Genomic DNA, 26,823 nt, shown 5'->3' with positions numbered 1-26,823 from the left:
TGCTGCCCACCAAGCTTGAATCCTTGAAAGCGAACTTTTCAGAGTTATATGGTCTAACGGGCCTTGTAATGGCTTCCAACGAAAACACATCCATGCAAATCTATAAAACCAACAGTGAAAAACCACAAATCCCCGAGTGCCCGATTCAAACTGGTCTGGCATTCCACTAGCCAGTGAGCCTGCACAAAGAAGGTCCCACGCTTGGTCAGCATTTGCCAAGGGCTGCAGGGAGGGGCTCCGGGGCCCCATCCCAGGTCCCTGGCCCCGAAGTTCCAGTTTCCGCTGTCGTGGTCGGTTTACCAGCTCCTGACAAGCGAGATCAAGAAAGCGGGGGAGCAGCCTCAACTTACCCTGCGTTTACCCTTTGAGTAGCGGAACGGGCCAGGCGATCTGGCGACCGGTTGTCAGGCAGACTAGCAGCGCACACCGCTCCGGACTCCCCTCGCGCAACCACCCGGGGATAGGAACACTTACTTCTCATGGCCGTGGCTCCACGCTCCTCCATCCCGACCGTCCGCCGCCAACCCGGCTGAGGCTGCTGGCGAACGGATCCACCCGCCCCCCACACGGAGAAGAGCAACAGGCGGGGAGGAAGCGCGGCGCCCGCGGGCAAGCCGACCCTCGGCGGGGGGTGGCCGCTTCGACTGAGCCCTGCGCCTGTTCATGCCCGGCACCCCGGAACCTTTTGTTGTCTGGAGGCGAGGCTCGCCCTCTCTAGGCCGCCTGCTCCCGGAGCCGCGGGGCGACACACGGAGCGAGCTGAGCCGACCTCGCTCCCCAGCCAGAGGGCGCGGTGATGGGCGCCGCGCCGCCGGCCGGGGGCGCCTGCACGGGCGCGCGGGCGGCGCTGGACGGCGCCGGATTTCCCAGTCCTCCCCCAGGGCGGGGACGCTCGCCTTCCTCCTCCGCACCGTTCGCGGCGCGCGTGGAGGGAGCGCCAGCCACCGCCCCGGAACTACCGAGGGGGAGGCGGAGGAGGGGGCGGTCGGGCCGGCGAATGTCAGAAGCGCAACTCGGGCGGCGGCGGCGGCGGCAGGCAGCGCCCGGCCTTGTCCTGCGAGAAGGGCCCCGGCGCGCAGAGGGGCGCGCCTCGCTCCGCTGCCGGCGCGGCGCTGGGGCTTGTCCCGCCGATGCGATAAGCGCGCCGGGCCCGCGCGGGCGGCGTGCTTCTGCTGGGCCGCTGCTGCCCGCGAGGGCGCTCGGCTCGGCTCGGCGCCGCGCCCGCCTGTCGCGCCCCCGCGTTCGGGCGACGGGGTGCGGTGCGGTGCGGTGCGGTGCGGGCGTCGGAGGGGAGGAGCAGAAGCGGAGCACCCCCGGGATCGACGCGCAGGGGCGGCGGAGTGGGGAAGCTGAGCTGGTGAGTTGCGTGCAGGCGAATCAGAGTAGACTGTGCAAAGTTTGGCCCGAGCAGAGTAGAGCGTTTCCCGTGCAAAGTTTCAAAAAGAGGGACGTTTGACACGGAACTGGGAATGTTTCGTTCCTTCGGCCAAAAATTAAACAGGAAGGAAGGAAGAACTAACCTAACTATCTACTCGATGTGGTGCATGAGTAGTCCTACCTTTGGGAGGAAAAAAAAGCTTTCCCTCCTTTTATGCTCACGACAACCCTATAAGGTAGGTCAGGCTGACATCAGCCAGTTTCATTTTGCACTTCCTGCTGAGTTGTTGGGACAGCCATGAAACATTAACATGCCAGCCCTTGGTGAAGTTCATTATGGGATGTGTTCCAGGGCAACTAAACTGCCTTGTCCCACTTATGTCAGAATTGGCCAGAAGTTTAAATAAATGCAAAGTTCATTTTGGAGAATCAAAGGATGGCTCAAGAGGCTTGAGAGAAATTGGGGGATGGTGGAGGGGTGTCATGGTTGGTGCCAGGCTTCAGCTGCAGAAACCGTTCTTAGTGTTGTGCCTCAGTCCTATAACATCTGAAGTTGGTGCATGAGCATGTACAAAGTGCCTTACAGCTGAGTAGCTGCAACTAGACTAGATATATCTGGAATGAAGGATATCTGCTTTTTGCAGTGGGGGTCTAAAGCAGCCGTCCATTACATATCATAGTTTACTAAACAAATATTTGCTAAACAAGCATTGGTTCCTTGCTCGCACATCCCATCTGCAAACTTCTGGTGAGCTCTTCACCCTAGCTCCAAAAAACAGTACAATGGAAAATTGACATATAATGGCTTTTACCTGATAGGTGTGTATCTCAAAGCCATTTTTGGATGGAAAGCTGAGTTAGAAATCACATAAGTAGATCAGGTGATGCTCCATCTTTTCTCTGGCTGCTTGTGTGGTTTCAGCATGGCAGGTGTGGGAACTTGCATACCTGCTGCATATGCGCAGGTCAGGGAATGGCTGAGGCCCACAGGGGAGCGCCTCCATTGCATGCAGATAGTCCCAGGTCCAAGTCCCAGTCCCCGCAGTGCCATGTAGGGCCAGAAAACTGGAGAGCAGCTGCCAGTTCATGTTGGCAATGCTGGGCTAGAAGGAACAATGGTTTGATGCATTAGAAGGCAGTTTCCTATGTCTCTGTGGCTCTACAGCACTATGCTACAAAGCTCCAGTTGTATCCCAGCACTAAATGGGAAGGCCACTCTGCCCGGGCATACATGGGCCTTCCTTCCCTGTGATCCTTCCTAGTTACTTGGTGGTGGCCTTCTCACCTTGTTCTCTTTTTGGAGCTGCTTGCAGGTGGGGGCATGAGGAGAGGTACCATGCCACCCTCCAAAGATGTTGTGAAAATCGCCGTCCAGATGATGGGGGCCATTCCCCAGCTCATAGAGCTCAACCAGGTAAGTGCATTGCATCTCAGCCGCTTTCTGCCATGTGACACCTCCAGCTTCATTGTGTCACTAGCACTCCTCAAAAAGTAGAGCCCTTGTCTGATTTGAGTCCTTGAGGCCGCCTTCCTCTGGCTTCACTCCCTTCCCCCCAACCACCTGCCATTTCCTGGCTCTTGTGCACTCTGAAATGCCTCTCCTAAGGCTTTGTTACTTGGCAGTAAAAGAAAACAAGCGGGGTTCTTCTGTTTTTGGTTTGGTATTGTGGTTCTGCTCCTCTGCATTGGCCCCGCCTCCTACTTGAGAGAGCTGCTGTAAAGTGGGATCTGCCCCACAGATGGAAGAATTTGCCTTCCCTGCCTCTTACAGAGTGAACATGATCCAGTTTGTTCCCCTAAGTGTTGGAGTTCCCAGCCATGCTGAAGTGTCTGCATGCTGTTTGCTTTTGTTTGCAGGCCAAGCCGTTGTCTGCGGTTGTGAAAGAGGTTTGCGATGCGTAAGTAACTCTTGCTTGTCACCTTTGCTTTGAAGCAGGGTAAATGGGTGAACCCCTGGCCATTCCACGAATGTTTTCTACAAAGTGGGGCTCCATGAGTATTTGCAGAAATCTTCCACAGTTTTCTGTTAATGCATTCAGTTTTAATTTAGTCTACTTTTGTCGGCCATGCTTTAAACTTGGTTAGGATGTTCCCAGGGTTGTGTATAAGCAAACATGGGCCACAGTTCCTTGTGATACCTTGAAACAAACCTAAATGCTCATTGTTACAGATGGCTATGCGCACAGATGCCTTGGGTGATCCCTGCTAAAATGTCTGTAACTGGAGGAGTAGCTGAAGCAGTTTTCTAGAGACCAGGGATGGAACTACTCTGTATTATGTAACTAGCAAAGAGTTTTGTGACATTTTAAAGATTGACATAGTTATCCTGGCATAAGTCGGGTTCAGGATCACAACCTCAGAAAAGGGCCAAGTCCTGTAAGCTTGGAATTGCAGTGTGAGCTTCTGGTTGGATCTCAACCACTTGCTTTAGCTATAACCTCTTTCCCCACATTGCAAACATTTGAGGTTCCCTGGCTTTTGTGCATTCATCTCCCCGTTCCAAAAGGATGAAATTGATTGCCCAAGGGTAGTAAGAGCTTTAAGCGAGAATAGACATGTTGACAATCTGAACCTGCCCCTTTTCTCTTTGGCGCTTCCCCTGTTTTCTGTGACCCTGCCTGCCACTGCAGCCTGGCCCCCAGGAATTTCCCCCAAATGGAACTTTGCACGTGGTCTGAAAGAAGTTGGGCACCCTTCGCATAAACTTTTGATATGTGTCCTAGCCCACCAAATGTAGGCCATAATAAAGTGGTTAGTTTTTGAGGTACCACAGGCTGTATCAACACAGCTCCAAGGTTCTGTCTATGATTAGTAGAGCCCCAAAAAAGCAAAATATGCTTAAGAATTACAGAATAATAACATAAACCTATACAGGTTTACTCAGAAATAAATACCACTGAATTCAGTGGGGCTTATTCACTGGTGTGTATAGGATTACAGCCTGAAGTAAAAAGAAAATATTTTTCCATGTGTGCATGGTTTATACTAAAAACATTCTTAGAGCAGTTCACATATAGCCCTGAATATTCTTCAAAATATGTAAATAAATGTAGGTAGGAGGTTTTTGTAAGGCTGTTGCCTGTTTAAAGAAAGGAGATAAATTGTATTAGTGTTAGTCAGTTGCTTTATATTTGCGTAAATGTACATTAGGTACAAACAGTAGACCTAAAGCAAGAAACCTATTTTTTAATGTGGACACATGCACCCTATCAGGACATCTACACAGAATAGGCATTCCTTCCTGTGTAAGAGAGAAGGGACTACCTCTTAAGAAGGGTTTTTTTGCCATCTGCAGGTTCTATGCATACTTCAGTTATAAATAATACAAAATGGCTACCTCATCAGGGACAGCTTTTAAATTGAATTAAAAGGTTTTCTTCAATTAAATGTTGCAGCTGCAAAAAGCTTCCCTTCTCTTTCGCACAATCCAAAATATTTTCAGTTAGGTTTCCCTTGCTTCACAGTGTAGAGTTTATTCTACCCATTGCAAGCCAGAGGTTCTGTGGGTACCTTATCACCTCTCTGGCCAGTGGGATGGAGTTACGTCTTTGGGATTTCGCCATGTTGCCTGAAGAGCTGCAGGGCGGTGGCTTCGGGGATCCCTGCTATGGCTGAACTCTGATTGCTTGACTCTGATATAGGTGGAATCTGAATAACTCGGACCGCTATGCTTTGCAGTATGTGGATGGCCAGCAAGCGTACATCACAGAATCGGTGAGTGCACAGTTGGCAAACCACCTGGGCCAGGCTTGCATCAGCGCTCGCCAGCTTTCCATTGCTGATCAGGAACTGCGTGCCGGAGCATGGGCTGGACGATGGAGGAGGGATGGAGCTCTCTGTCCCTTCTGCATCCAGCATAAAACACCGTTTTCTGTCCCTTGTTTTTTGTTTGGGGGAGGTTGTTTTCGCAAGTTTGTGAGCTTATTTACACGTCTTATCTAGAGAGTCTTCTAAAAAACAGTTCCCCTTTGGCAGATTTCTTGTGCTGTTCAGATGCAGGATTTTGGTCATGCAATCATCTTCTTGTCTTGTTCTGCTAGAATCGTGGAGAGATCAAGAATGGGAGCATCCTCCAACTGACCACAGCTCCGGTAGGTTCTGCCATCGAATTGTAAGACCAGAAGGTCATCCAGTCCTCCTTTTTTCTGTCACAGGTTTGCCCTGTCATTTGGACCATATATTCCTGATCCCAAGAATGTTATTCTTGCATTAAATATTTTGTGGTTCTTGGGAATGGATGTGGGCACTCTCTAATGTTTTCAGGAAAACCTGTGAACTTGATGGACAAGCAACTTCCATTTGCCCATTTATTCTGTCTGTTTTCTTTAGCCAGGACAGGAGACCTGAAACCTTTCAGCTTTCTTGTAGGGCCCTTCTGGGTTGCCTTTACTGTGCAACCTCCCTGCCTTGTTCATAGAACTTCATCGGTGAGGCGTGTGTCTCTCTGCCATCCTCTCATTCCCTGCCCCCTGGTGCTCCTTTAATTCCATAATCATCCAGTGGCCCAAGTGCTGATTTAACTGCTTTCTTTCTTTGATACATTTAAATAATTCTTTATTGCTAGTCTTGACATTGCGGCAGTGTGCTCCTCAAACTGTTCTTCGCTTCTCCAGCTGTCTGCTTGCACCTCCCTTGCACATGCGTGTGGCTGTCTTGTGTTTGTTCTTTTCGTTTGGGCAAGACTTCCATTTTATGAGGGAAGTTTTCTTCTCCCTAACAGCTTCTTTGACTCTTAAGTGTTAACCATGCTGCTGGCTTCCCGGACATTGTCCTACCTTTATTTCAAATTTCAAAACAAATAAAAAAAGACCAGAGCAAAGGCAAACAATAGCACTTCTGTTTCACAGATGAGGAGCACTGAAGCGAAGCAATAAATTGGTAGCCCAAGACTGCCACGGCAGAGATTTTTTTCCCTTGTCAAGTTTATTTGCTTTCTTTTAAAGTATCGGGGCTACTGTGAATCATCATGCAGAGATCAGCAGTGGGTCTCTTTCTACTTTCTGCCTGCCCTGATCTGAGCTATCATCCCATCTTGTTGCAGTGTATTCCACAAGTTAGCTGCATGCTGCCGGAAAACGTACTCTTTTCTGTTGTCGTGAGACATCTGCCAGTCTTTGGGTGACCAGGAGTTTGGGTATTCCTGTTACTCTACTTTCCCTGTACCATGCATAATTTGATGACACTCTTATAACTTGTTCCCCATTTCATCTTAACTGGTTCCTCCTCCTCATTCCATATTAAAAAGTCATAAATATTTGAGTCTTTCCTTAAGTAAGTTTGGTTATCCCTTTCCTGCATTGTTTTCTAGCTCCAGGAGACCATTTTCAGATGGAAGCAATCAGAACTGCATGCGTAAGATTCCAAACATGGCTGGTTCTAGACTGATAGAAAACGTATCTTGACCTTTCCTCTTGGCAGGATCAAGAGGCAGCAAAGCTTCATGGTGGGATTCAGAGCAACAGCATGGATGTGAAGTCTGACTCTTTGAAGAAGCTGGCAAGCCTCTCACGGGACGTTGCCTTTGCCCAGGAGTTCATTAGCAGGAATGGACTCAGCCAGCTCTTCCACATTGTCGAGGAGGATGACAAGTGAGTATCTGAGGGAAGAAGGATGCTGCGAAGGTCCCAGTGCACCACGGGGAACACTCAAACCGCCTGTGCTCTTTGGAGGAGCCTGCTGCATCTTCCCTCTCAGAAATTTTTAGCCACATTCTTACCGAAGGGACTAGGTAGCAGTTTCTGGCCCCCAGTAGGGAATCTGCAGCAGGATAGTTCCGGGACCTCCAGCAGACCTCCAGTAAAGCTCTCCACTCCCTACCACCTACAAAACTTCTGTTGAATCAAAAACATTGGGGTGCCCGGGTAAGCTTCATGTTGCTCTTCAGCCATTAAGGGGGCAGGAAGGGATGGGAATTACTCCTGGCTCCACCCGGTCTTTCATTCCTGCAGACCCTTCTCCTTTGCTCTCTGTTTCATCACTTTTGGCCACAAGCCTTGCTCTTTCTCTCCACCCAGCACTTTTCTTCACTTCTTCTCCCCCTTCCTAGCCCCTCCTCTTGTATCTTCTGTCCCACTTGCTGTTTCTCTCCACTCCCAGCTCCAGTCTTTCCCTCCCCGTTTCCCTGCTGCTTCCCTTTCCCCATTTCTCTCCTTCCCCCAGGCCATTCTAGCAGCCATTGTATGATGAGCCACATTTCCCAAGGGGGGAAGTTTCGCTGGGGGCCTCCTCCATTTCTCAGATTTCCAAACGGGCGCAAAAAGGTTGGGGAGCCCTGGCCGTCTGGCTACTGTGGGGCAGGGCAGGCCAGCCAGGGCAGTGTCAAAGGGAGCTCCTCTGGAGCACCTACTTCAACACCATCCGGGGCCAGCCTGGAGCCTTTTGTGGCTTGGGGGCCCCTTAGGCTCTGTCTCTCTCCTTAAAATTAGGCAGGCCTTTCAGGAGAAGGCCTGTGATCAGAGCCCAGCTGCCCATGAGGTTATGCCAGGCATGTTTCTGTGCTGGTGCAGCAGCTCCAAACAGTGTGAGGCCCTTTGGGGCAAAGAGTGGCCCCATCTCTGGCCCAGGTTCAGGGTTATCAGTCTCAGGGTCTCTTGCATCCCGGGCTGTGCTCCACCGGCCCCTCGGCCGCTGCGTTTGGGCCATTGCTCCTTTCCTCAATCATAACATAGTCTTGCCTGGACAGCAGATACATCAGCTGTTGGAGAATCGTTTTCCACCATCACTGGCTTAATGTTTCAAGGGAGGTGATGCACTCTAGGCCCAGATTTTACTTTTTAAGACAGTTTAATCCTTCCCTTCCTGCAAAGAGCAGCTTGTGTGTTTTAGCCTCACAAGAGCCCTGTGATGTGCATTAGATTGCAAAAGGAAAACGATATTCGTATCTGAAGGAAAATAGCTGCCTATAACAGTCAGCAAAAAATGCTGTAAATGATGTACATTTTAAATAAATGGTACACGTTTACACGCTATGTCGCAATTGACAGATTTGGTGTTTCTGGTGGCAGAAGCTGAGATTTTTGGAGGAAAATTATGCTCTTTCTGCTTGTGCTTCCTGAAACCTTGGCCTTTTCTGGGACTTTGAGCTTGTACGGAGACTTTCTTTTCTTCACTGCTCTCCCTCCTTCTCTTTTTCTCTTTCCTTTCTCTCTCCCTTTTCCTTTCTAGGTGCCTCTAAAGCATCCTTCCTGTGGTTTCTGGGTGTCTCTGTTCCAGCTGCACTTGGGTGCTGAAGGGTGACGTTTCGGGGGCTTTCTTACCCTGTTTGCTGTCTGTTGCTCCAGTATAGGGGAGATTCTAGCGTATGCTCTGAAGGCCTTTGTGGAACTGATGGAGCATGATTTCGTTTCCTGGGAGACTCTCAGTCCAGCGTTCATCAAGAAGGTAAGGTCTGCCTTGGAAGCAGGGGCCAAAAGATCGGTCGCGCCCTCAGTGCTCAGTCGGGAGATTAGCCGGGGTTTGTGCATGCAGAGATACCGCATCCTGTTGCTGCGTGTGGTGAGCTCATGCGCGTTCTAGCAAGAGACCACAGAGGGGCACTGGGGGCATTTGTGCGTTTTGATTGAGGAGTGTGATATCTGAGCTGTTTCTGTTTCTAGAACGCCCTGACTGGGGAAAGGATGCTTGTGCCTCCCCATCTGGCTAATTCTTGTAATGTAATAAGCAACCTTCCTTACCCAGATGTGTTTGACTTCAGTTCCCATTATCCCTAGCCCGCTTGAGCAGTAGTGGGCAAAAGGTCCCTTTCCGATGCTTGGCATTTCCGTTCCCAGAGGCCCCGGCACCAGTCAGCAATGCTGGAAATTCCCATTCTCATAGTCTGAACTGTCTTTCCCAAGACAGTAGAACTTTAAGCTAAAATATGTTGGTATTTTGGCCCTGTCCATTTTAACTTTGACTCCACTCCCCACTGGCATATGGTTCCCAGGTTTTCCCCTTAAATGGAATTCAGCCCCTTGCTTTAAAGGTGGTTCTGCATCCCTGGCCAAAAGTGAGGTATCAGCACTTTTTCTAGCTGCTTGGCATATTTATACAAATGACCCTCATTTAATTGTCACAGCTTGCTGGTGATTCTGTCTGGAAGAGTCTATTGAAGCATTTTATTTATTTATTTTTCAATTTATATCCTGCCTTTTTCCTACAAAGGGCTCAAGGCAGCTTACATCTCCTCCTCCATCTTATCCCCACAACAACAACCCTGTGAGGTAGGTTGGGCTGAGAGTCTGTGACTGGCCCAAAGTCACCCAGTTGGCTCCATGGCTGAGCAGGGACTAGAACCCAGATCGCCTGAGTTCCAGTCCCATGCTCTAACCACTAGGACACACTGGCTCTCTTTCTATGCCTTCAAAAATTACCATTCCCAGGATGCTTTGGCTGAAGCCAGAATAACAGAAAAGCATAAGTGGGCTTTGAGCTTTGGCCACTGCCAGCGCTGTACTTACGTGACGCTCTGCTTTCCGACCACAGATTGTGAGCTATGTCAACATCATCCCGATGGATGCCTCCATTCAGCAGATTTCTTTGGCCATCTTGGAGAACATGGTGCCCACCAGCCGCCCCCTCTTTGAGCTGGTTAAGCAGCAGGTGACCCTGGAGCGCCTCATCGCCCTTCTGCAAGTGTAAGTACATCCCATGCTGAGTTGTGTGGCTTTCATGCAACCACGCACCATTTTGACTTGCCGTCTCTGTGGGTGGGGGAGATGCCTGATATTGTACTTCAGCCTCCATCAGCCTAATGTAGCATAGCCAGGAACTGAGGATGCTGGGAGCTCTAGTCTAACAACATCTGGAGGGCCAGGCCCTTGCACCATCAAGTTGGCTAGCAAGGAAGCTAGGCTAGCCTGAATGTTGCTCTGACCCAGCAAGGTCTTTCAGATGCTCACCATAAGCTTCTCTAACAATGCAGCCCGCTCTGTGCATAGCACGGAAGAGGTCCAAAGCTTTACAGCCCAGGTGCAGCACTGCTTCCAGTCTGGGGACCTGAGTCCACTGCAGAGAAGATTTGGGAGGGCCAGTGGTAGGTAGGACCCAAGAGGACAAAAGTATCAGCCTGTTTCAGTTGAAATCTCTAGCTGCCAGTAGCTAAGCGTTAGGAGAGGCAAAACGGACACGAGCTGGGGAGCCACCAGTCAGGCAGTGGCTGGGGGCAGTGCAAGGCAGTGGGGCCTTGAGGTTCTACCCCTGGACCTGAGGTTCTGCACCTCTGCTGTGCAGGAGGGCAAGTCAGAGCCACCAACAGGGTCCAGTCTTTCTTTGTTGGTATAAGAAACAGGACTGTGATCTTCTCCACTGCATTGCAAGTCATAGGCTATGGCTCTGTGATGCTTTCTGCCTCACTTTTTGGTGCCCTGTTCCTCCTTTGGTTTCCTGGGCTTGAGGAGCATGTTGGCTTGCTGTACTGAGGTTTCTGTGTACATGCTTGCCTAGGAACATGCAAAGAGCCCTCCACTATCGAAGCAACAGTCCATCTGATTCTTCCTTTTCTTCCAGAATACCAATCAGATACCTCTGGAAGCTGCTGAGCAGGGCATGGAGGGTCGGGCCCTCTTGTTACGCTGAGGGACCTTGCAAAGCAGGGAGATCTTGTGGCATTTGAACCCCACAGACACTTCGTTTTTGACTTTTTCCCCTCCAGGATGAATCGCCAGCTGCAGCTCAAAGCGATGGCGCTCCTTATTGCCCTGCTTCTCAACGCCAGCGAGTCAGAGAGGAGGGTAAGGTGCATTCGGGAGTGCGGAGAGGAGGAAGTGGAACCTTCAGCCGGGCTTCTGGCATCCAGCAACGTGGCTTGCCCCACGGAGGGGCTGGCAGAACATCTCTGGTGGCAGCAAAAGTGCTGGCATGCCAGTAGAGTAGGGCGGTCCCTCCCAGGCAGGCCTCTCGCTAGCACGGGTGTGTCAGCAGCCTCTAGGTGTGCAGTGGTGCTCATGCACTGAAACGGGCTGGATGACCTTTCTGATCCCAGGCACATTTGGGAATCTGGGACGCTCTCCTGTGCTCCGTCGCAAAATGGCTGCCATGGGAGGAGTGGCAGCAGGCAAATGACTTGCCCAGACAACTGGGTCTGATGCCTGACTTCCTAAACAGTTTTTTTAATAAATTCAGCATAGAAAGAACCCTATTTCACAGCAATCCCTGCTGCTGGTAAGAAAATGGATTGATTTTTTTAAAGTGGGAGTGTCAGGGCATATAGTCGGGCACTCAGAATGGTGTTCCGATAGCTTATGGTGCCCTGGACGTCAGATTTGCCTACCCACGCATTAAAAACAGGATGGTTGGCAAGGAGGGAAGGAAGGAACATCAGCATGCTGATCACAGATCCTGCATAGCAACATTCTGTTTCATTTCCTCTTTCTTGTTCCATTCTGTTGAAATTTTACAATGAAAAATTAATTGCATTAAAGAAGCTCCCCCCAGTCCTATATTAGGAAAAGCTCAAATAGGGAACAGAATTAGTTTTACAGAAAACTGTTGCTTGAAGAAAGAGCCCAACAAGTGTGGGAAGTCAATGCAGCTTGGTTCTCCTGCTCAGGGATTCTCTGAGTGACTTCAGTTCCTGACCTGAACTTGACTCTGAACCACTGGGCACCAGGAAGGGAGGAGTCACCCTTTCCCACATTCTGTGTTTCCTAAAATCCCCTCCCTCCCCAAATTGACACAAAGAAAAAGCTGCTACAGAAGCCAGTGACAACTGTGTTTTCTTCTGGGAGCAAGCAGCATGGCTGGAGTTTTTAACAACCCTGTGTGACAGGTTGGGCTGAGAGTCAGTGACTAGCCCAAATGAAGTTCATGGCTGAGTGGAGATTCGAAGCTCAGTTTCCCAAGTCTCAATCTAACCTGTGAACTGCTACAGAATTGGACTAGTTCTCAAGGCAAAAGAAAGTTTTGGAAAGTTTAGCTCAGAAAGAGATGACCTGGTAGGGTTGTGACTGTCTCACTGCCTCCTTTATTTCTAGGACATGATGGACTATCTGGGAGAGAAGAACCTCCGACAATTTATCCACAAGGTGGGCATCCAGGTGGCATGTGGAGCGCCCAGCAACTGTTTTCTTATCTCTGGCGTCTCTGCGTCCTCACCCCAGGGGCCTCCTTCCAACATTTTGAGTGACTCGTCTCACTTCTGTCTTCTCCTCACTCTGGCTTGGCCCACTGTTCTGGTGCATCGGTCTCTTTCTCTCTCCCACTCTCTTCTGCCCACAGTTGCCTGCCACTCTTCCCTTGGTGGATGGACACCTAGTCCTCACTGAGCCCCACTTGGGGGAGTTGGAAGAACCCATCGGGGACAAGGGTGGGCCATGCTGGTGCCTGGCTGGGAGAATCAGCTGTGCCTCTCTGGTGCCTTCTCTAGAACATTGTCCACGCCTCGGAGCCCATTGGGGACGAGATGGCCCACTACCTCTACGTGCTGCAGTCCCTCACGCTGAACCTGCTGGAGCGTAGGATGAGAAGCCCCATGGATCCCTACTCACAGGTCTGTTTCCTCACTTTCCCCCTGTGCTTTGGGGCTTAAGGCTTGAGGCCTTGTCTCTTTCGGTGTTTTTTGTGGAGGGAGCGTTAAAGGGCAGCCGTGTTTCTTGGGAATACCCACGAAACTGCCTTAGCCTGAGTCAGATCCCTTGTCCATCTTGTTTCAGTACTGCTAGCGTTGGCTGGCCAGAGTGGTTCCCCAAGGCTTCAGGGCTGAAAGCTCGCCAGCTCCCCATGGAGGTGATGGGGTGGAAGGGGGACCCTCTGCTTTCATGCTGTGATGCTCAGCCTGGACTCCCTGAGCAAGGCTCTGCTGTAGGAGCGAGGCTGTGCAGGGAGCAGGGCGACCCTGGATGCAGGATGCAGTTGTGTGAGGCCTGGGAGGCATGTGGGGCTGTTGCTAAACCTGGGAGCCTCCTTCAGTAGGGCCCCATGCTTCCTCCTGTCCTTGCCACATGCAGAGGGCCAGAGGTCCCAAAGGGCAAAGCTCTCGCTAAACACAAGGATGCACTTTGTAGAGTTACGGAGGGGAAAATAAACCAGCTGGCTGAGTTCCAGAAAAACATCTACTTCTGCTTCATTGACTATGCCAAAGCCTTTGATGGTGTGGATCACAACAAATTGTGGCAAGTTCCTAAAGAGATGGGAGTGCTAGACCATCTTATTTGTCTCTTGAGAAACCTATATGTGGGTCAAGAAGCAACAATGAGAACTGGACACGGAACCACTGATTGGTTCAAAATTGAGAAAGGAGTTCGGCAAGGCTGTATACTGTCGCCCTGCCTATTTAACTTATATGCAGAGCACATCAAGAGAAAGGCAGGCCTAGATGAATCACCAGTTGCCCCTTGCTGGGAGAAATATCAGCAACCTCAGATATGCAGATGATACCACTCTCATGGCAGTAAGTGAAGAGGAACTAAAGAGTCTCTTGATGTGGGTGAAGGAGGAGAGCACAAAAGTTGGCTTGAAACTCAACATTAAGAAAACTAAGATCATGGCATCGGGTCCTCTCACTTCCTGGCAAATAGATGGGGAAGAAATGGAGGTAGTGACAGATTTTATTTTCCTGGGCTCCAAGATCACCGCAGACGGGGACTGCAGCCAAGAAATTAAAAGGCGCTTGCTCCTTGGGAGGAAAGCTATGGCAAATCTAGACAGCATACTAAAATGCAGAGACATCACCCTGCCGACAAAAGTGTGTATAGTCAAGGCTATGGTTTTCCCAGTTGCAATGTATGGCTGTGAAAGCTGGACCATAAGGAAGCCTGAGCGCCGAAGGACTGAGGCCTTTGAATTGTGATACTGGAGGAGACTCCTGTGAGTCCCTTGGACTGCAAGGTGATCAAACCGGTCAGTCCTAGAGGAGATCAACCCTGACTGCTCTCTAGAAGGCCAGATACTGAAGATGAAACTCAAATACTTTGGCCGCCTAATGAGAAGGAAGGGCTCCCTGGAGAAGAGCCTAATGCTGGGAACAATAGATGGCAAAAGAAGAAGGGGACGGCAGAGGATGAGGTGGCTGCATGGAGTCACTGAAGCAGTCGGTGTGAGCTTCAGTGGAGTCCGGGGGATGGTGGAGGACAGGAAGGCCTGGAGGAGTGTTGTCCATGGGGTTGCAATGGGTCAGGCACAACTTTGCAACTAGCAAGCAAGCAAGATGTTTTTGGCCCATCCCATTTTGCCTTTGGACTGATCGCCCTCTGGAAGGAGAGCTTCATGGAAACGGAATCCATCCGTGGTGCTGGAAGAGCTTCTGCACCTCAGTCTCAGCGTTTCAAGGATTTCCTGAAGCACCTGGGCAGCATTTGATTTGTCACAAGCTGGCCCTGTTTCTTCATTAGGCCACCCTTGAATTGTGCTATATATCCATGAGGGTTGGGCAAGAGGAACCAAAGCTCCATGGGCTGTAAATGAGCCCACCAAAAATACCTGGCTGCAAAAGTGTGCTTTGCTAGCCTGCTGAGTGCTGGCAGAGGAGAGATGGAGAGCTCTGTCCGTTTTCCGGCAGCTCTCTGCATCTCCCTGCTGGGTGCCGAGGAGGGGGAAGCACTCCCCTGCACACAGTTGTCTGCCACCAGTGATGTCCAGGCATGGGCATAAACAGAAGACCGGTTTCGTATGGGGAAGCACTCAGGTACTCCGGGTCAGTACCCTTCCTGTCCAGGTGATGTCGAACCTCTGTTGCATTCTGTGCGCAGGAACAGAGAGAGCTCCTCCAGTCCCTGCGCCACGCGGCCTTTGTGTCTGAGAACGAATCTTCCACGGGCAGCTCGAACACGGAACGGCGACACTCCCTTTGTGCGAAGGAGTTCCGCAAGCTGGGCTTTGTGGTGAGGCTTGCATTGATGGTTATGTGCCAGAAGAGGCCAGCAAGGATTTAAACGTTTCGTGTCAGGGAGCCATAGCTGGCTTCAGCACCAGGTAGCCTTGGGTAGCAGCTGGGGGCCCATGGCCAGGCCTGTTCTGCGTTGGGCCCTGGAACCCCTTTAAACCATTCCTGGCCTGGAGTTCCAAGCAGGCCCGGCTGGCTTGGCCTAGCAAACCCTTCCAAAGTGGTGCCCTCCAGATGTTTTGGACTACAACTTCCAGTATTCCTGATCATTGACCACTTTGGCTAGGGCTGATGGGATGGAAGTCCAAAGCATCTGGAGGACACTGAGTTGGGGAAGGCTGAACTAGCCACTGTTTTAATCTCCCAGGATGTGTCTGACATTAAATTAATCCATGGCATCGTGAGATATGAGAACGGTGACTCGATCCACCCACCCAGCACTGTTTAGAGCACGGTTGCAGCAGGGTAAGATCCCCGCAGTGCTCCAAACAGTGCTGGGAGAGGGCTTGCCAAGGGACAATTTCCTGAGAGCTAGAACTCTTGGGGGATGCCCTGCAGGTAAGGTAGCGTATCAGTCTAAAAGTAGATGAAGAGAATATGCAAATTACTGGGAATATGCTGCAAGAGAATATGCAAATGAATGGTATTTAAGCGCTGGGCTTGGAAATACGAGAGCCACGGAAGTGAAGATATGCTGCATGGATTTTCCTCAGTATAAATATAGCAAAGGTGTAGAATTTGTGTAAATCTGTAGTTTCCTTTCTTGGGATGTTTACCCCTGCCAATAAAGTAGAAGCAACAGAGAATGGTGTGGGTAAGGCAAGGAAAATTACTAAAGGTGGGGAATCAGAAGGGTACAGGCACTTTAGAACATTAAAGATACACTCCCATTTTTTAAATGTACATTTGCTACCTTTAAAACATCTAAAAATTGGCAGTTGGCAGGATCATGTGACAGTTGTCAAAGCCAGCAAAGGACCGCACTTGTGAATATGAGTTAAAATGTGCTTACATATTTATAGGCAAATGAATACAATAGCAGAAGAGTTGGAAGGGGCCTTTAAGGGGCCATCAAGCCCAGCCCCTGCTCTGCTTCCACATGGGGCCACCCCTCCAGCTGCAGGTTATCCTCCTTTCCAGTTTAGCAAAGACACAACATGCTAGCTGAGCGTGAAGCCATGCAGGCTAAAAGCTTGTAGGGTTCCACCTTTAAAGGCACTTTAGAAATAATTGTAGATAGATACATCTATGTGATTTCAAATTTACTTTTCCAAATGCTGCATTTGTATTGGGTATGTGTTGGATGGAGGCTTTACCTGGAGTCCAAGAAATCCTCAAGTTGTATTATATCTTCTTTTCAGAATAACAGCAACCCTGCAATGGATTTGCACCGCGTCCCTCCGGGGCTTCTTGCTCTGGACAGCATGGTCTATTTCTCCAGACACTTCCCAAGTGCCTACAGCAGGGTAACTAAAGGACCTGTTTCCCCTGGGAAACTCTTCCTTTTTTCAAATTGCTCACAGGTTTTTTGGTTTCTCCGGTAACAACCAGGTGCTTGGCACTGGCAAACAGGGTTGGGTGCCTTGCTTTTGAACCTGTGCTTGGCTGTCTTTGTTGGCAGGATTCTTGGGCAGGTGGAGTGTCCTTTTGACCTGACATGGCAATTCTTATATTCCCAGCATCCTTCATACTAATATCAAATTGTGGGTCCTTATGTAGACAAGATGACACCATCAAGACACAGTAGAGTAGGGCAGGGCAGGGCAGGAGTAGAGTTGGACAGAATAGAATAGCAATAGAATTGGATAGAACTGAGCCGAGCCGAACAGAAGAGAAGAGCAGTAGAGTTGGAAGGAGCCTGTAAGGCCATCGAGTCCATCCCCTTGCTCTGCTTCCACATGTGGTCATCCAGCTGCAGGCTCGTGCCTTTCCAGCTTCCCAAAGGTGACTCGACATGCTAGCTCCATATATAGTTATGCGGGCAGAATGTGTTTCCTAGGGCATAAAAAATATTCAGGAGGGAAAACCCCCTGAGCTGCCTTGTTTTCCCTTTTCTCCCACAAATAAACCCAGACCTATGAGGAGGGAGCCTAGTTAGTGGCCATAGAAGTCTGGATGGTCCTGGAATATTGAGGTGGGGGATGGGAAAGCATGGAAGAAGCTGGAACCTTTCAAAGGGACAACATTTTGTTGCAGATCTCTTACAACGTTCTAGTTCTTAAGTGGACCGGAAGCATGTCATTTATTTGCTTATTTATTTTGAATATATTAATATATCACTGTTGTGATATGTCCCAAGATTTTGCAGAATCAGAATATATGAAGAAAATGAAAATTTGTTAAAACAAGATAAGAGAAACAACTTGGCAAAATTGGCAATCATTAGCCAAAGGTAGCCATGGGATGTAGCAATCAAGCAGTAAGCTTTAAAAGGACAATTGGAATAGATGGGTTTTCAGGAAGCCAGGAGGACATGGTACCATCCCCCCCCCCCCCCCCCCCCCCCCCGGAAAGGAGTTCTTTAGCACAGGGGCTGCAACAGCAGCGGCTCTGCTCCTGGTGGAGGCGAAGCCCACCTCCCTACAAGACGGAATCTGGAGTGAGGTTTTAAGACTAGAGAGGCCATGCAAGTTAGATCTGAACTATCAGAAGGTCTGTTTGGCATTAAGTGAGCAGTGGTGCATTTATGAAAAGCAAATATGAAATGGCAGGAGCTGGACCCAGGGGAAAAGAAGATCTAGTTTACGAACAGTGGGGCTGTTAAGATTCCAAGCTGTAGAAATTGTCCTGTTCAAATTTTTTGAAAGGAACCTGTAAAAAGGGTTGTGGGCTGTGTGAGAGAGGCAGAGAACTGAGACTCTGATGAGGAAACAGGTGGCAGCCCAGCATAAGTACCAGTGAGTGAGACAGGAAACAAAGTTAATGCCACACACGTGGCCGTTTTAAACTTCTGTCTGTGGCTTTCTTGTTTCACATGGTTCCATGCCCACTCACCAAGTTCCTGGTCCTGGTCTATGGGCTGGACCACAGGGCTTTGAGACTGTTGCCATAAGGGCCCGTAGGAAAGGTTCCCTTCCCCCTGGCTTGCCATCTGTTTTGCCTTCCCTCTCCTTGCTTTTGGGGTGTTTACAGATCTGAGAAGCCTTTCTGACCTTGTCCCTTTTTTCTCAGTTCATTCTTGAGAATAGCAGCCGAGAAGATAAACACGAATGCCCCTTTGCCCGGAGTAGCATCCAACTCTCCTTCATGCTCTGTGAGATCCTTCATGTGGGGGAGCCTTGTGAGTACAAGTCCTGCAGGAGAAGATGACGAGCGGTTGCGCATCCTTCCTCGTGGCCCTGTGCTGCCTCCAGGGCCGGGGCAGAGGCAGGAAGGCCGTGCCTACGCGTCCCCCAGAGAAATGTGGGGGAGGGCGACGTTGCGTGCAAGCTGCGCTCGGGGCAGCTGGTCAGCCGTGGTGCGGGCGGACCGCTCAGCTACCTGGGCACTTGGTCTGACCCAGCAGGGCTTTTCTCATGTTCCCTTCGCTTTGTGACCCAGAAGGACTTGCTGCTGTGGCCCCACCGCTTTCATCCATGCCCACCATTAAGGCCATCGTTATTATTAGTGCCTCGCCTTCATATCCTACATTTCTTTCCTCTTCAAGAAGCCCAGGGCAGCTTACAGGGTGGTTCTTCTCTAGTTTATCCTCACAGCAACCTTGTGAGGTGGGTTAGGCTGAGAGTTCATAACTGGCCCAAAGCCCGCCAGTGAGCTTCGTTGGTGAGTGGGGACTCGAACCCGGATCTTCTGAGTCCCAGTCCAACCCTCACCATTATGCCGCACTGGCTCTTTATGAGCCAGTGCAGCCAGACCATTCAGAAGTTTTGGAGTATAACTCCCATAATCCCTGGTCACTGGCTATACTGGGAGAGGCTTATGGGGTTGTATTCCAAAACTTCTGGAAGGCTCCAAGCTGCCTGCCTTGGCAGTGGAGGAAGTGATGTCAGCTGAGCGCCAGTCCCTGCAGGGTGGGACTCTGGACCTAGAAGGGCTGAGTCGAAGGTGCCCATCCAGGTGTGTTACTCAAGGTCAGCACAATAGGAGAGGGGAAAACATGGCACACCTGTGACCACCAAGGCCTCCTGGATGGAGGTGGGAAGAATAGGCGATCCAGTGGTGGGGAATGGACTTGAGCCTTTTCTAAGTGTTGGCTGCTGGGAAAGAAGGTATTTCTCTTCCAGCTGCTCCAACCTCTAGGGCTCCTTTGTGGTATAAAGCAAGGCCTCTGCACTTCTCAGAAAAGGGCTGAGGTACTTTGAAGAGGAGCTCCCCATGGAAGTTCTCAGCCAACATTCATACTGGGAGCTACAGAAATGAGAGGAGGAAGACAGGAAAAAGACACCCAAAGGTTGTGTATCTCTGTGACTGCAGGCTCTGAGACAGCCCAGGCCTTCTACCCCATGTTCTTCGGCCAAGAGCACTTCTTTGAGGAGCTCTTTTGTGTCTGTATTCAGCTGTTGAACAAGACTTGGAAGGAGATGCGTGCGACACAGGAGGATTTTGACAAGGTAAGGCCGACCTGTGTCTGGAGCCACTTAGTAATTCTGTTATTTAAGGCACATGCAGCTACCACAAATAAATACCATTTTGGGGAGTTCTAGAACGTGTTCCGTTGTTCTGCGTGGTTCACACTGGGCAGGCCGTGGGGTGGGTCAGATGTGTTTGCCCACTGAGTGGCATCTACTGGCCTGCTCAGTTGCCCAGTGGCTGGACCAGCGGCCATTCCAGGCATCTAAGCCACCTGATAAATTGAGGCAGAGAGAAGGGTGTCTGGGTGCACCGGATGGTCTAAGAGAAAGAAGGGAGAAAGGGCAAAACAATGACCTAGTTGCGTGTGGCAACAATACAGAAGGAAAAGCTGACAGCGCTCGGGCTGTGGGAGGGATTGGGCCATAGCCTGTCTTCTCTCCTGCAGGCCCAGAAGTGGCTGTCATCCCGGGCAGTCACAGAATTTGCTAACCAATAGAAAATGCGGCCCTTGTGCAGTCGGTCACCTTGTAAATTTGTATCACAAGAACAGGTCGTGTGGGCCACATAAAAGAGGCCTGGGACATGGGGAGGGTGTGTCAGGCACTGATGTGGAATGCCGTATAAAACCAAACAGCCCACAGCTGTTAAATTTCAGCTTTGGCGTTACTTTGACGAAATCGTGTCTTGTGTCTCAGGGAACTGAAGATGGGGAATGCAAACCTTGAGTCTTCCTTCCATAATTTGAGCTCTGGGCGACGTGAGCATGTCAGAGGGAGTTTTTGAGGGATTTCGACATGAGAGAAAGGCATTTGAGAGCCTGGTAGCAGCAGAAAGGGCTTTGCAGCGCACGGGAGACAACTTTGTGTCTCCCGCAGGTGATGCAGGTAGTTCGAGAGCAGATCACCAGAACCCTGAACTTGAAGCCCACCTCCCTGGAGCTCTTCAAGAGCAGAGTGAACGCTCTCAACTACAGCGAGATCCTGCGCCTCCGGCAGACGGAACGAATGCACCAGGAGGAGATCTTGGCTGCGCCAGTCCTGTGAGTAAAGAGGCTTCGCTGCCGCTGCCCCGTGTTCGGATGTGTGTGAGAGGGAGGGCAGGGGAACCATGTCTCAGTGTGCGAGCTCTTCAGACATTTGCTGCAGACATGGATGTGGCTGCTGGTGCAAGCCCCTTCTCTCCTAGTGGCGGCTCCAGATTCTCAGAGGTCCTTGGGCAAGACAGCTTGAATTAGCAGCCCTCACCCAGTCCACTGCTGCTGATGCACTCCCACACCTTCCTGTGCCAGGCAGAGAGCCCTTGAGCGAGCGGCACTGGTCTTTCTTCCCCTCGCTCTCTCCTTGCTTTGCGCTTGCTTGCCTGACCCTTCTGGGGCTGAGCAAGAGGCCAGGCAGCAAGCGGGTTGCTGTGCCAGAGGAACAGCTTGTGAGGACTTTCCTCGGTGGGCTCCCTGAGCAAGGGCCTGCCCGCGCTGACCAGTGGTGCTGTTCCTGCCCGCTCTCCGCTGTGGACCCTGGGCACTGAGTTCGCACGGGGTGCCAGTTGCGTGCAGGATCATAAGAGTGTCCTGAATGCCGCTCTCTTCAGCTCTTCTGCTTGGGCTGTTCCTTCTCTCCCTCTCTGCCTCCTCTATTCTGCTGTTATTACTTTTTAATACGTTGTATTTAGATTTTGGGGTGAATTGTTTTATTCACGTTCTCAGATCGTATCATGGACTCCTTTCCATGAAAGGCAGTTTAAGAAATATTTCAAATAGATCATGACTTTTTAAAGACCACCTCCTGCTGCTGCTGCTGAAGAGCCTCCTCAAACCTTCGCAGTCAACTTGGAGACTTCTGTGCCTGGTGCGGCTGCAGCCCCAGACATTAGCAGCAAACAAGCACGGGCTTCTGCATATGCTCAAGGTCCAAGACTGAGCTGGAGCTCAGGATGTTCTGCCCTGAGCTGGGGTTGGATTAACTTGCCGTGCAAACAGGGCCAGTCCTTCCATTAGGCATCGTGAGGCAGCCTCCTCGAGCAGCTGATTCGGCGTTTCAAAAAGGAGCGGCAGATTGTTAGCAATTCCGGTTGTTAGTGTGGGACTCTGGTTTGGAAGCACAAGGCACAAAGCAGCGGAGGGCGAACGAGGCTAGAGGACTGTCAAAGGGTCATTGGATCTGTGCCTTAAGAAGCGCCCGTCTTCTCCCTGTTCTACTCTTGCTCCAGGGAATTGAGAGAACGTCTCAAACCGGAGCTTCTCAAGCTGATCCAGCAGCAGAGACTCCTGCACCTGTGCGAAGGAACACTTTTCCGCAAGATTAGCAGCCGCCGTAGACAGGGTAAGGAGGCAGCCGCAGGAGAGGCGGACCACTGGAATGTGGCAGCCAGTCATGTGCCCATGGATGTTGGGGTGGGTATCTGATGGAGCCAAGTGGTCCCGGAAGCTCCACCGTTCTGAGCTTTGGGGCTCAGTTACAGAGTTGCAGGGATCCCCCCAGATGGTTTCCAAGAGGGGCTTCCAGCCTTTGTGGGTGGGTGGACTCATTTGGGATTTCAAGAGCCTATCTTGTGTACTCTTGGAAAAGAGCTGTCATGGGAGGGGGCTGCCACCGTGGGCTTGGCCGGTCACAGGTAACTCGGTTTTCAGAAGGAAATGGGTGAGACTGAAAGAGAAATAGCTTGCCCAGGGACTGAAGTGGAAGGCAGAGATGAGACGCGAGCTCTAAAACCAACAATACTCCGTTGGGTTCAGATAAAGATGGTCCTGAAGGGCAGCGTTTTGCTTTGCAGCAAAACAGTCTCTAGCTTAAAAAATTAATAATCTTTAATTATTTAATAAAATTATCAGGAGGGCTGGAGAACCTGATGGGTACCAAAAGGGGTCTCTAGAGTCACTGTGTTACAGACCCCAGACATGCAAGATCTCTTTTGGATTGCGTGTTGGGGGAAAGGAAGTCGGGCCTCTAAAGCTAGTTGCAAAGGTGCACGGGGAAAGTGTGGATTTATTGACACTGCAAGTTGGAGGCAAAGAGTTCACACTGGAAGTGCTGCCAGGTGTGCAGCCGTGCTCACAATCGTCATGCTGTGCCTGTGGGTTTTTGCTCTTGTTTGGCAGACAAGCTCTGGTACTGCCGCCTTTCCCCCAACCACAAATTCCTGCATTATGGAGATGTTGATGAGGGCATTGAAAACCCACCCATTGAGAGCCTCCAGGAGAAAGGTATGTGCCCCCCCTGCCCCCCGGCCAGTCTGCTTATTTACAAGATCGCTATTGCACCCTTTGGTACTATTGCTTGGTTGGTTCATGAGACTGAACTTGCAACAGAGAAAGGGAGGGCAGGCATTGGTGCAGGAGCAAGAAAAGAGAATCTGTACAGTACATTATGGGTTATGCATTCAAGTGCATTTTGCTTAAAATCTTCATTCAGTTAGTTACAAAGTATGTGAAGAAGCTATCGCATCTTTTCTACAATGCTCCTGACAAAGCCTTTAACCAAAATGTGCTAGGCTGTTTAAATTATTTGGTGTAATTTTATCAGCCGTACCAGCTACAGACACTGAAGGATATACAAATTTTGTTAAATCCCAGCTGTATTCTGTGGATTCTCAGGGGGCTTTCATTCTGTCTTCTTCTCGTTGATGGAATCAGAGTTTTAAAAATCAGAATTTTGTTCTACTTGTGCTAAATCACCTTAGTGTTAATGTGAATTAGTGCAAATGGTCCCTAAAATGATAAACTGAGAAATCTGCATGCTTTGGAAGCAGCTGGTCCCTACTGTGGGATCCACAAGCTGACTTCATAGAAGCTTTTGTGGATTTCTCCAAACCTGTGGGAGCCTCTGTTGGTTACCTAAATATGTAAGATATTCTATCTGAGTTTGCTTCTAAAGTGTTTGGTGCATCAGCTCATATCCAACTGTAACTTCAAAGTGTTTGCCCTCAGGCCTCAGCACTATCTGTGCTCCATCTGGGAAGTGTTGTTTGGTAGCAGAAAGTTTTGTGTTTCTGATAGACAGGGATAAGATAGACAGAAGATCTGTATTTATCTTATCTACCTTGCTTTTTGCGGAGGCTCATGACAAACATAAAGCAGACCTTTTCCCTTCTTCTGAAATGGGCCTGGTTTTCTTGGGGTTCTGATCCACCTCTGGCCTATAGTTTCTTGGCCAGGTGGGAATGTGTCACTGTGTCTGCCACTCTGCTTGTTCAGTCTTTGGTGCCCTTTAATTAAGTCCTGCTTCTTCTTTGTGGGGCAGGGGGATGAAGAGCTTTCCAGTTTCCCCTTTAGCTTCAATGCGTGCACATTTGTGTATCTTACTCACTTCTTCTGATGGCAAACTGTGCCTTCCACCCATCCTGCTTCTTGGTCATATGCTTTGTCTTTGAATGCTAAGCCCATGAATTAGGAACTCAGTGGCTGCCCTGACGTGACTAAGAACAGATGAGCCCTGCCGTGGGTCGGACCAGTGGTCCGTCTAGCTCAGCGTGTTGTTCGCACAGTAGCCGCCTGGCTGCTCACAGGATCCCACAAACAGGACACGAGTGCAACAGCCCCTCCTGCCCAAGTTCCCCAGCAACTGGGGTGCACCGGCCTACTGCCTCAGATGCTGGGAGTGCTAAAGAAAAGCATAACGATGGTGGTGAGAACAGGAAAGGGTTGGCATGCTCAGGTCCCCTGGCAATGGATGCCCACCCAGACCTGCCTTTTCTGCAGCTGCCAATTGGAATGGTAAAAGCATCAGAACAGACTCAGGAAAAGTGCATGTGCCAGCTGGAAGCGTAACTCATTTTCAGGTGGATGTTGGCATGAAGCTGGCACAGAATCGATATAACTGAAAGCTTGTTGTTGAATGAATGTAAGCCGTCCAGAGGCTCTGGTATTGGACGGCATATAAAAACTTGTGAATGAATGAATGAATGAATGAATGAATGAATGAACGAAATAAAATAGATTCAGCCAATATGAATCTGTTCTGGTCTGGCACTGACATACTTAACATGTATATGGTCTTTCGGTGTGCGTAGATATTGGAATATTTGAAGCCTTCCTCCAAGTGCACCTCTGATGGCTCGGGAATTGGCAACAGTGGGGTTCTGATGATGGAACAGTTTCCCCATTGGGACCCGCCTGGCCCTAACTCAATTGTCCCTGCAGTGGCAAGTCCACACTGCTTGCTTCTCCATGGCATACACTGGTATTTAATGGCTTTATGGGAGGCTTTTATGCCAGTCCAGTTTTAGTGTCTCAGCTGTTCAAATGGTTTTAAATTATATTTTTAAAAATGGTATAATGGAGTTTCATGGTGTTTTACTGAATTTGAGGCTTCTGTTTTTTTATGACTTGGTGTGAGCCAGAGCAACCATTATTTACAAGTGCTCCCAGACCGTGGGGCAGCACAGAAATGAAATTAATACTTGATCAAAACAGCTTCCTGTGTAGGTCTTTTTATCCATGGACCAAAGGCAATGCCTGAAGGGATTATTCTCTCTGTGTAAGGGAGAGCCCAGAACAACTCGAGTTGTGCGCATGTGTCAGCGTGCCTCTCTCTTTGCAGCCCACCAGAGTATTAACTTTTGCACATCTTTGTCCACAGTTCCCGTGGCTGATATGAAAGCACTGCTTGTTGGCCGGGAATGCCCACACACGAAGGAGAAGAGCTCTGGCAAACAGAACAAGGTCAGCCTGCATTCTGTCCTCTTTCCCCAAGCATGTGAAGCAGGGTGCAAAAGCCGCGCCCTCCCCCAGGCTCCTTCGGTGGCCCGCTGGACCCCTCCTGCATCTGTTGCTACAAAACGTCATGGCTGCACTGCCTGGGATTCCTCTTTCTAGGAAGGGAATCCCTTTTTTGTTTCGATTAAGCCTGAGGGGAGAGAAAGGATGGGATTCCTTGCTAACGTTAGCCAGGCTTAGCCATGCATTTGTGTGTGTACACACACCTATATATGGCCCGCTAGTGCTGCCCCTTGCCACCGAACAGATCAAAAGGTGTGTGTGCCTGTCTGCTAGAGAGGGTTGCATGTGCTGCTTCCTCTCTGGTGTGACATACCTCTTGTCCCTAGTGCGTCACCCACCTGCCCACTCAGGGACTGCTGTGGGGAAGGGTCCCCCATATGCTGTCACTGGCAGATACCGAAAGTGGCCTTTTTAGTGGTTGTTCCAGGGCTGCGCCAGTCCCTGCCTTGCAGAGGTTCTTTCAGCCTCCTCCTCCTGATTGCCCCTTGCTCAGACATTGCTCTCTGCTGACATTTAGCCTGCTGGGTCAGTTGATGGACTGCGCTGGCCTTTTGTTTCAAGGCTTGCCTTACCTGCTTTGATTCCTAATTCAGGGACATTCACAAACGTCTTTTTACTCAGCTTGGGCTAGCCTTTGATTTTCATGATGCATTTCTTTTAGTTGTCTTATTATATTGTACGCTGTCCTGGCCGTGGTCCAAGAAGGTTTGGCAACCTGCATTATGTGGAAGGCTACTCTGCCACGGGCAGAAAAGCAGGGAGTTTGCTGATAGTTCCTCTCAAGTCAGAAGAGAAGGGAAGCAAAGAAAGGGAAAGGGAAGCAAAGAAGTGCAGGAAAGCCTTGCATTGGGCTGCATGTGCTGGTTTTCTGGGAATCCTGCCAGAAGCCAAGCTGGGGTTGCTTGGCAACACCACATGTACCCAGTTGTCTGGACCTTCTGCATTCTTGGTGAGCATTAAGCCTTCCCCAATGCCAGCCTCCCTCTTGTCTTGACCCCTGAGAATATAGAAGAGGAGCCGGTTGCCTCGGAACCAAACTAGTCCAGTGTCCTGTCCTCACAGTGGCCGGTGGGAAGCTCCCAGCCAGGACACCCTAAACTATATGCTGAGTGAAGAGGTGCCCTGGCATCCCATCCTACCTCTCTTCTTCCTTTCAGGATCTCTTGGACCTTGCCTTTTCCATTAGCTGTGATGTTGGGGAGTATTTGAATTTCATTGCTCCCACTTGGTACGAGGTGAGTTAGCTGTACAGGAACTCTTGTGCCTTGAAGAAAATGTTGGGGTTAAGGGTTGCCTGTTTAATATGAGTGGTCAGTAGAGCTGGATTGAAGGTGCACAGAAGCTGACAAATTTTGAGTGGTCCCGGACAAGTCTGTGGCCAAAGTGGGGAGGGTCTGCTTGTCCCTGTTCTCATTCTGCCTCT

General features: G+C 50.2%; 1 protein-coding gene across 1 annotated transcript in view; it reads left to right on the top strand.

Annotated features, from left to right (window-relative positions):
• The first annotated feature begins 1,231 nt into the window (after positions 1 to 1,231).
• Positions 1,232 to 26,823, top strand: part of ELMO3 (engulfment and cell motility 3) — a 30,352-nt gene continuing 4,760 nt past the window's right edge. The window contains exons 1-20 of the mRNA XM_044419813.1: positions 1,232 to 1,357; positions 2,691 to 2,791; positions 3,235 to 3,275; positions 5,019 to 5,091; positions 5,418 to 5,468; positions 6,796 to 6,965; positions 8,658 to 8,757; positions 9,841 to 9,992; positions 11,009 to 11,087; positions 12,330 to 12,380; positions 12,722 to 12,844; positions 15,042 to 15,173; positions 16,537 to 16,641; positions 18,347 to 18,455; positions 19,589 to 19,725; positions 20,563 to 20,726; positions 21,893 to 22,005; positions 22,782 to 22,886; positions 25,261 to 25,343; positions 26,558 to 26,635. Of these exons, the coding sequence (XP_044275748.1) occupies positions 2,699 to 2,791; positions 3,235 to 3,275; positions 5,019 to 5,091; positions 5,418 to 5,468; positions 6,796 to 6,965; positions 8,658 to 8,757; positions 9,841 to 9,992; positions 11,009 to 11,087; positions 12,330 to 12,380; positions 12,722 to 12,844; positions 15,042 to 15,173; positions 16,537 to 16,641; positions 18,347 to 18,455; positions 19,589 to 19,725; positions 20,563 to 20,726; positions 21,893 to 22,005; positions 22,782 to 22,886; positions 25,261 to 25,343; positions 26,558 to 26,635 (1,959 nt within the window). The 5' untranslated portion in view covers positions 1,232 to 1,357; positions 2,691 to 2,698. The remainder of the gene's footprint in view (positions 1,358 to 2,690; positions 2,792 to 3,234; positions 3,276 to 5,018; positions 5,092 to 5,417; positions 5,469 to 6,795; positions 6,966 to 8,657; positions 8,758 to 9,840; positions 9,993 to 11,008; positions 11,088 to 12,329; positions 12,381 to 12,721; positions 12,845 to 15,041; positions 15,174 to 16,536; positions 16,642 to 18,346; positions 18,456 to 19,588; positions 19,726 to 20,562; positions 20,727 to 21,892; positions 22,006 to 22,781; positions 22,887 to 25,260; positions 25,344 to 26,557; positions 26,636 to 26,823) is intronic.

Source organism: Varanus komodoensis, unplaced genomic scaffold, assembly GCF_004798865.1.
Source record: "Varanus komodoensis strain SLA01 unplaced genomic scaffold, ASM479886v1 scaffold109, whole genome shotgun sequence".
Lineage (NCBI taxonomy): Eukaryota > Metazoa > Chordata > Lepidosauria > Squamata > Varanidae > Varanus > Varanus komodoensis.
The sequence above is the reverse complement of the archived record's forward strand: the minus strand, read 5'-3'. Positions and strand labels throughout refer to the sequence as shown.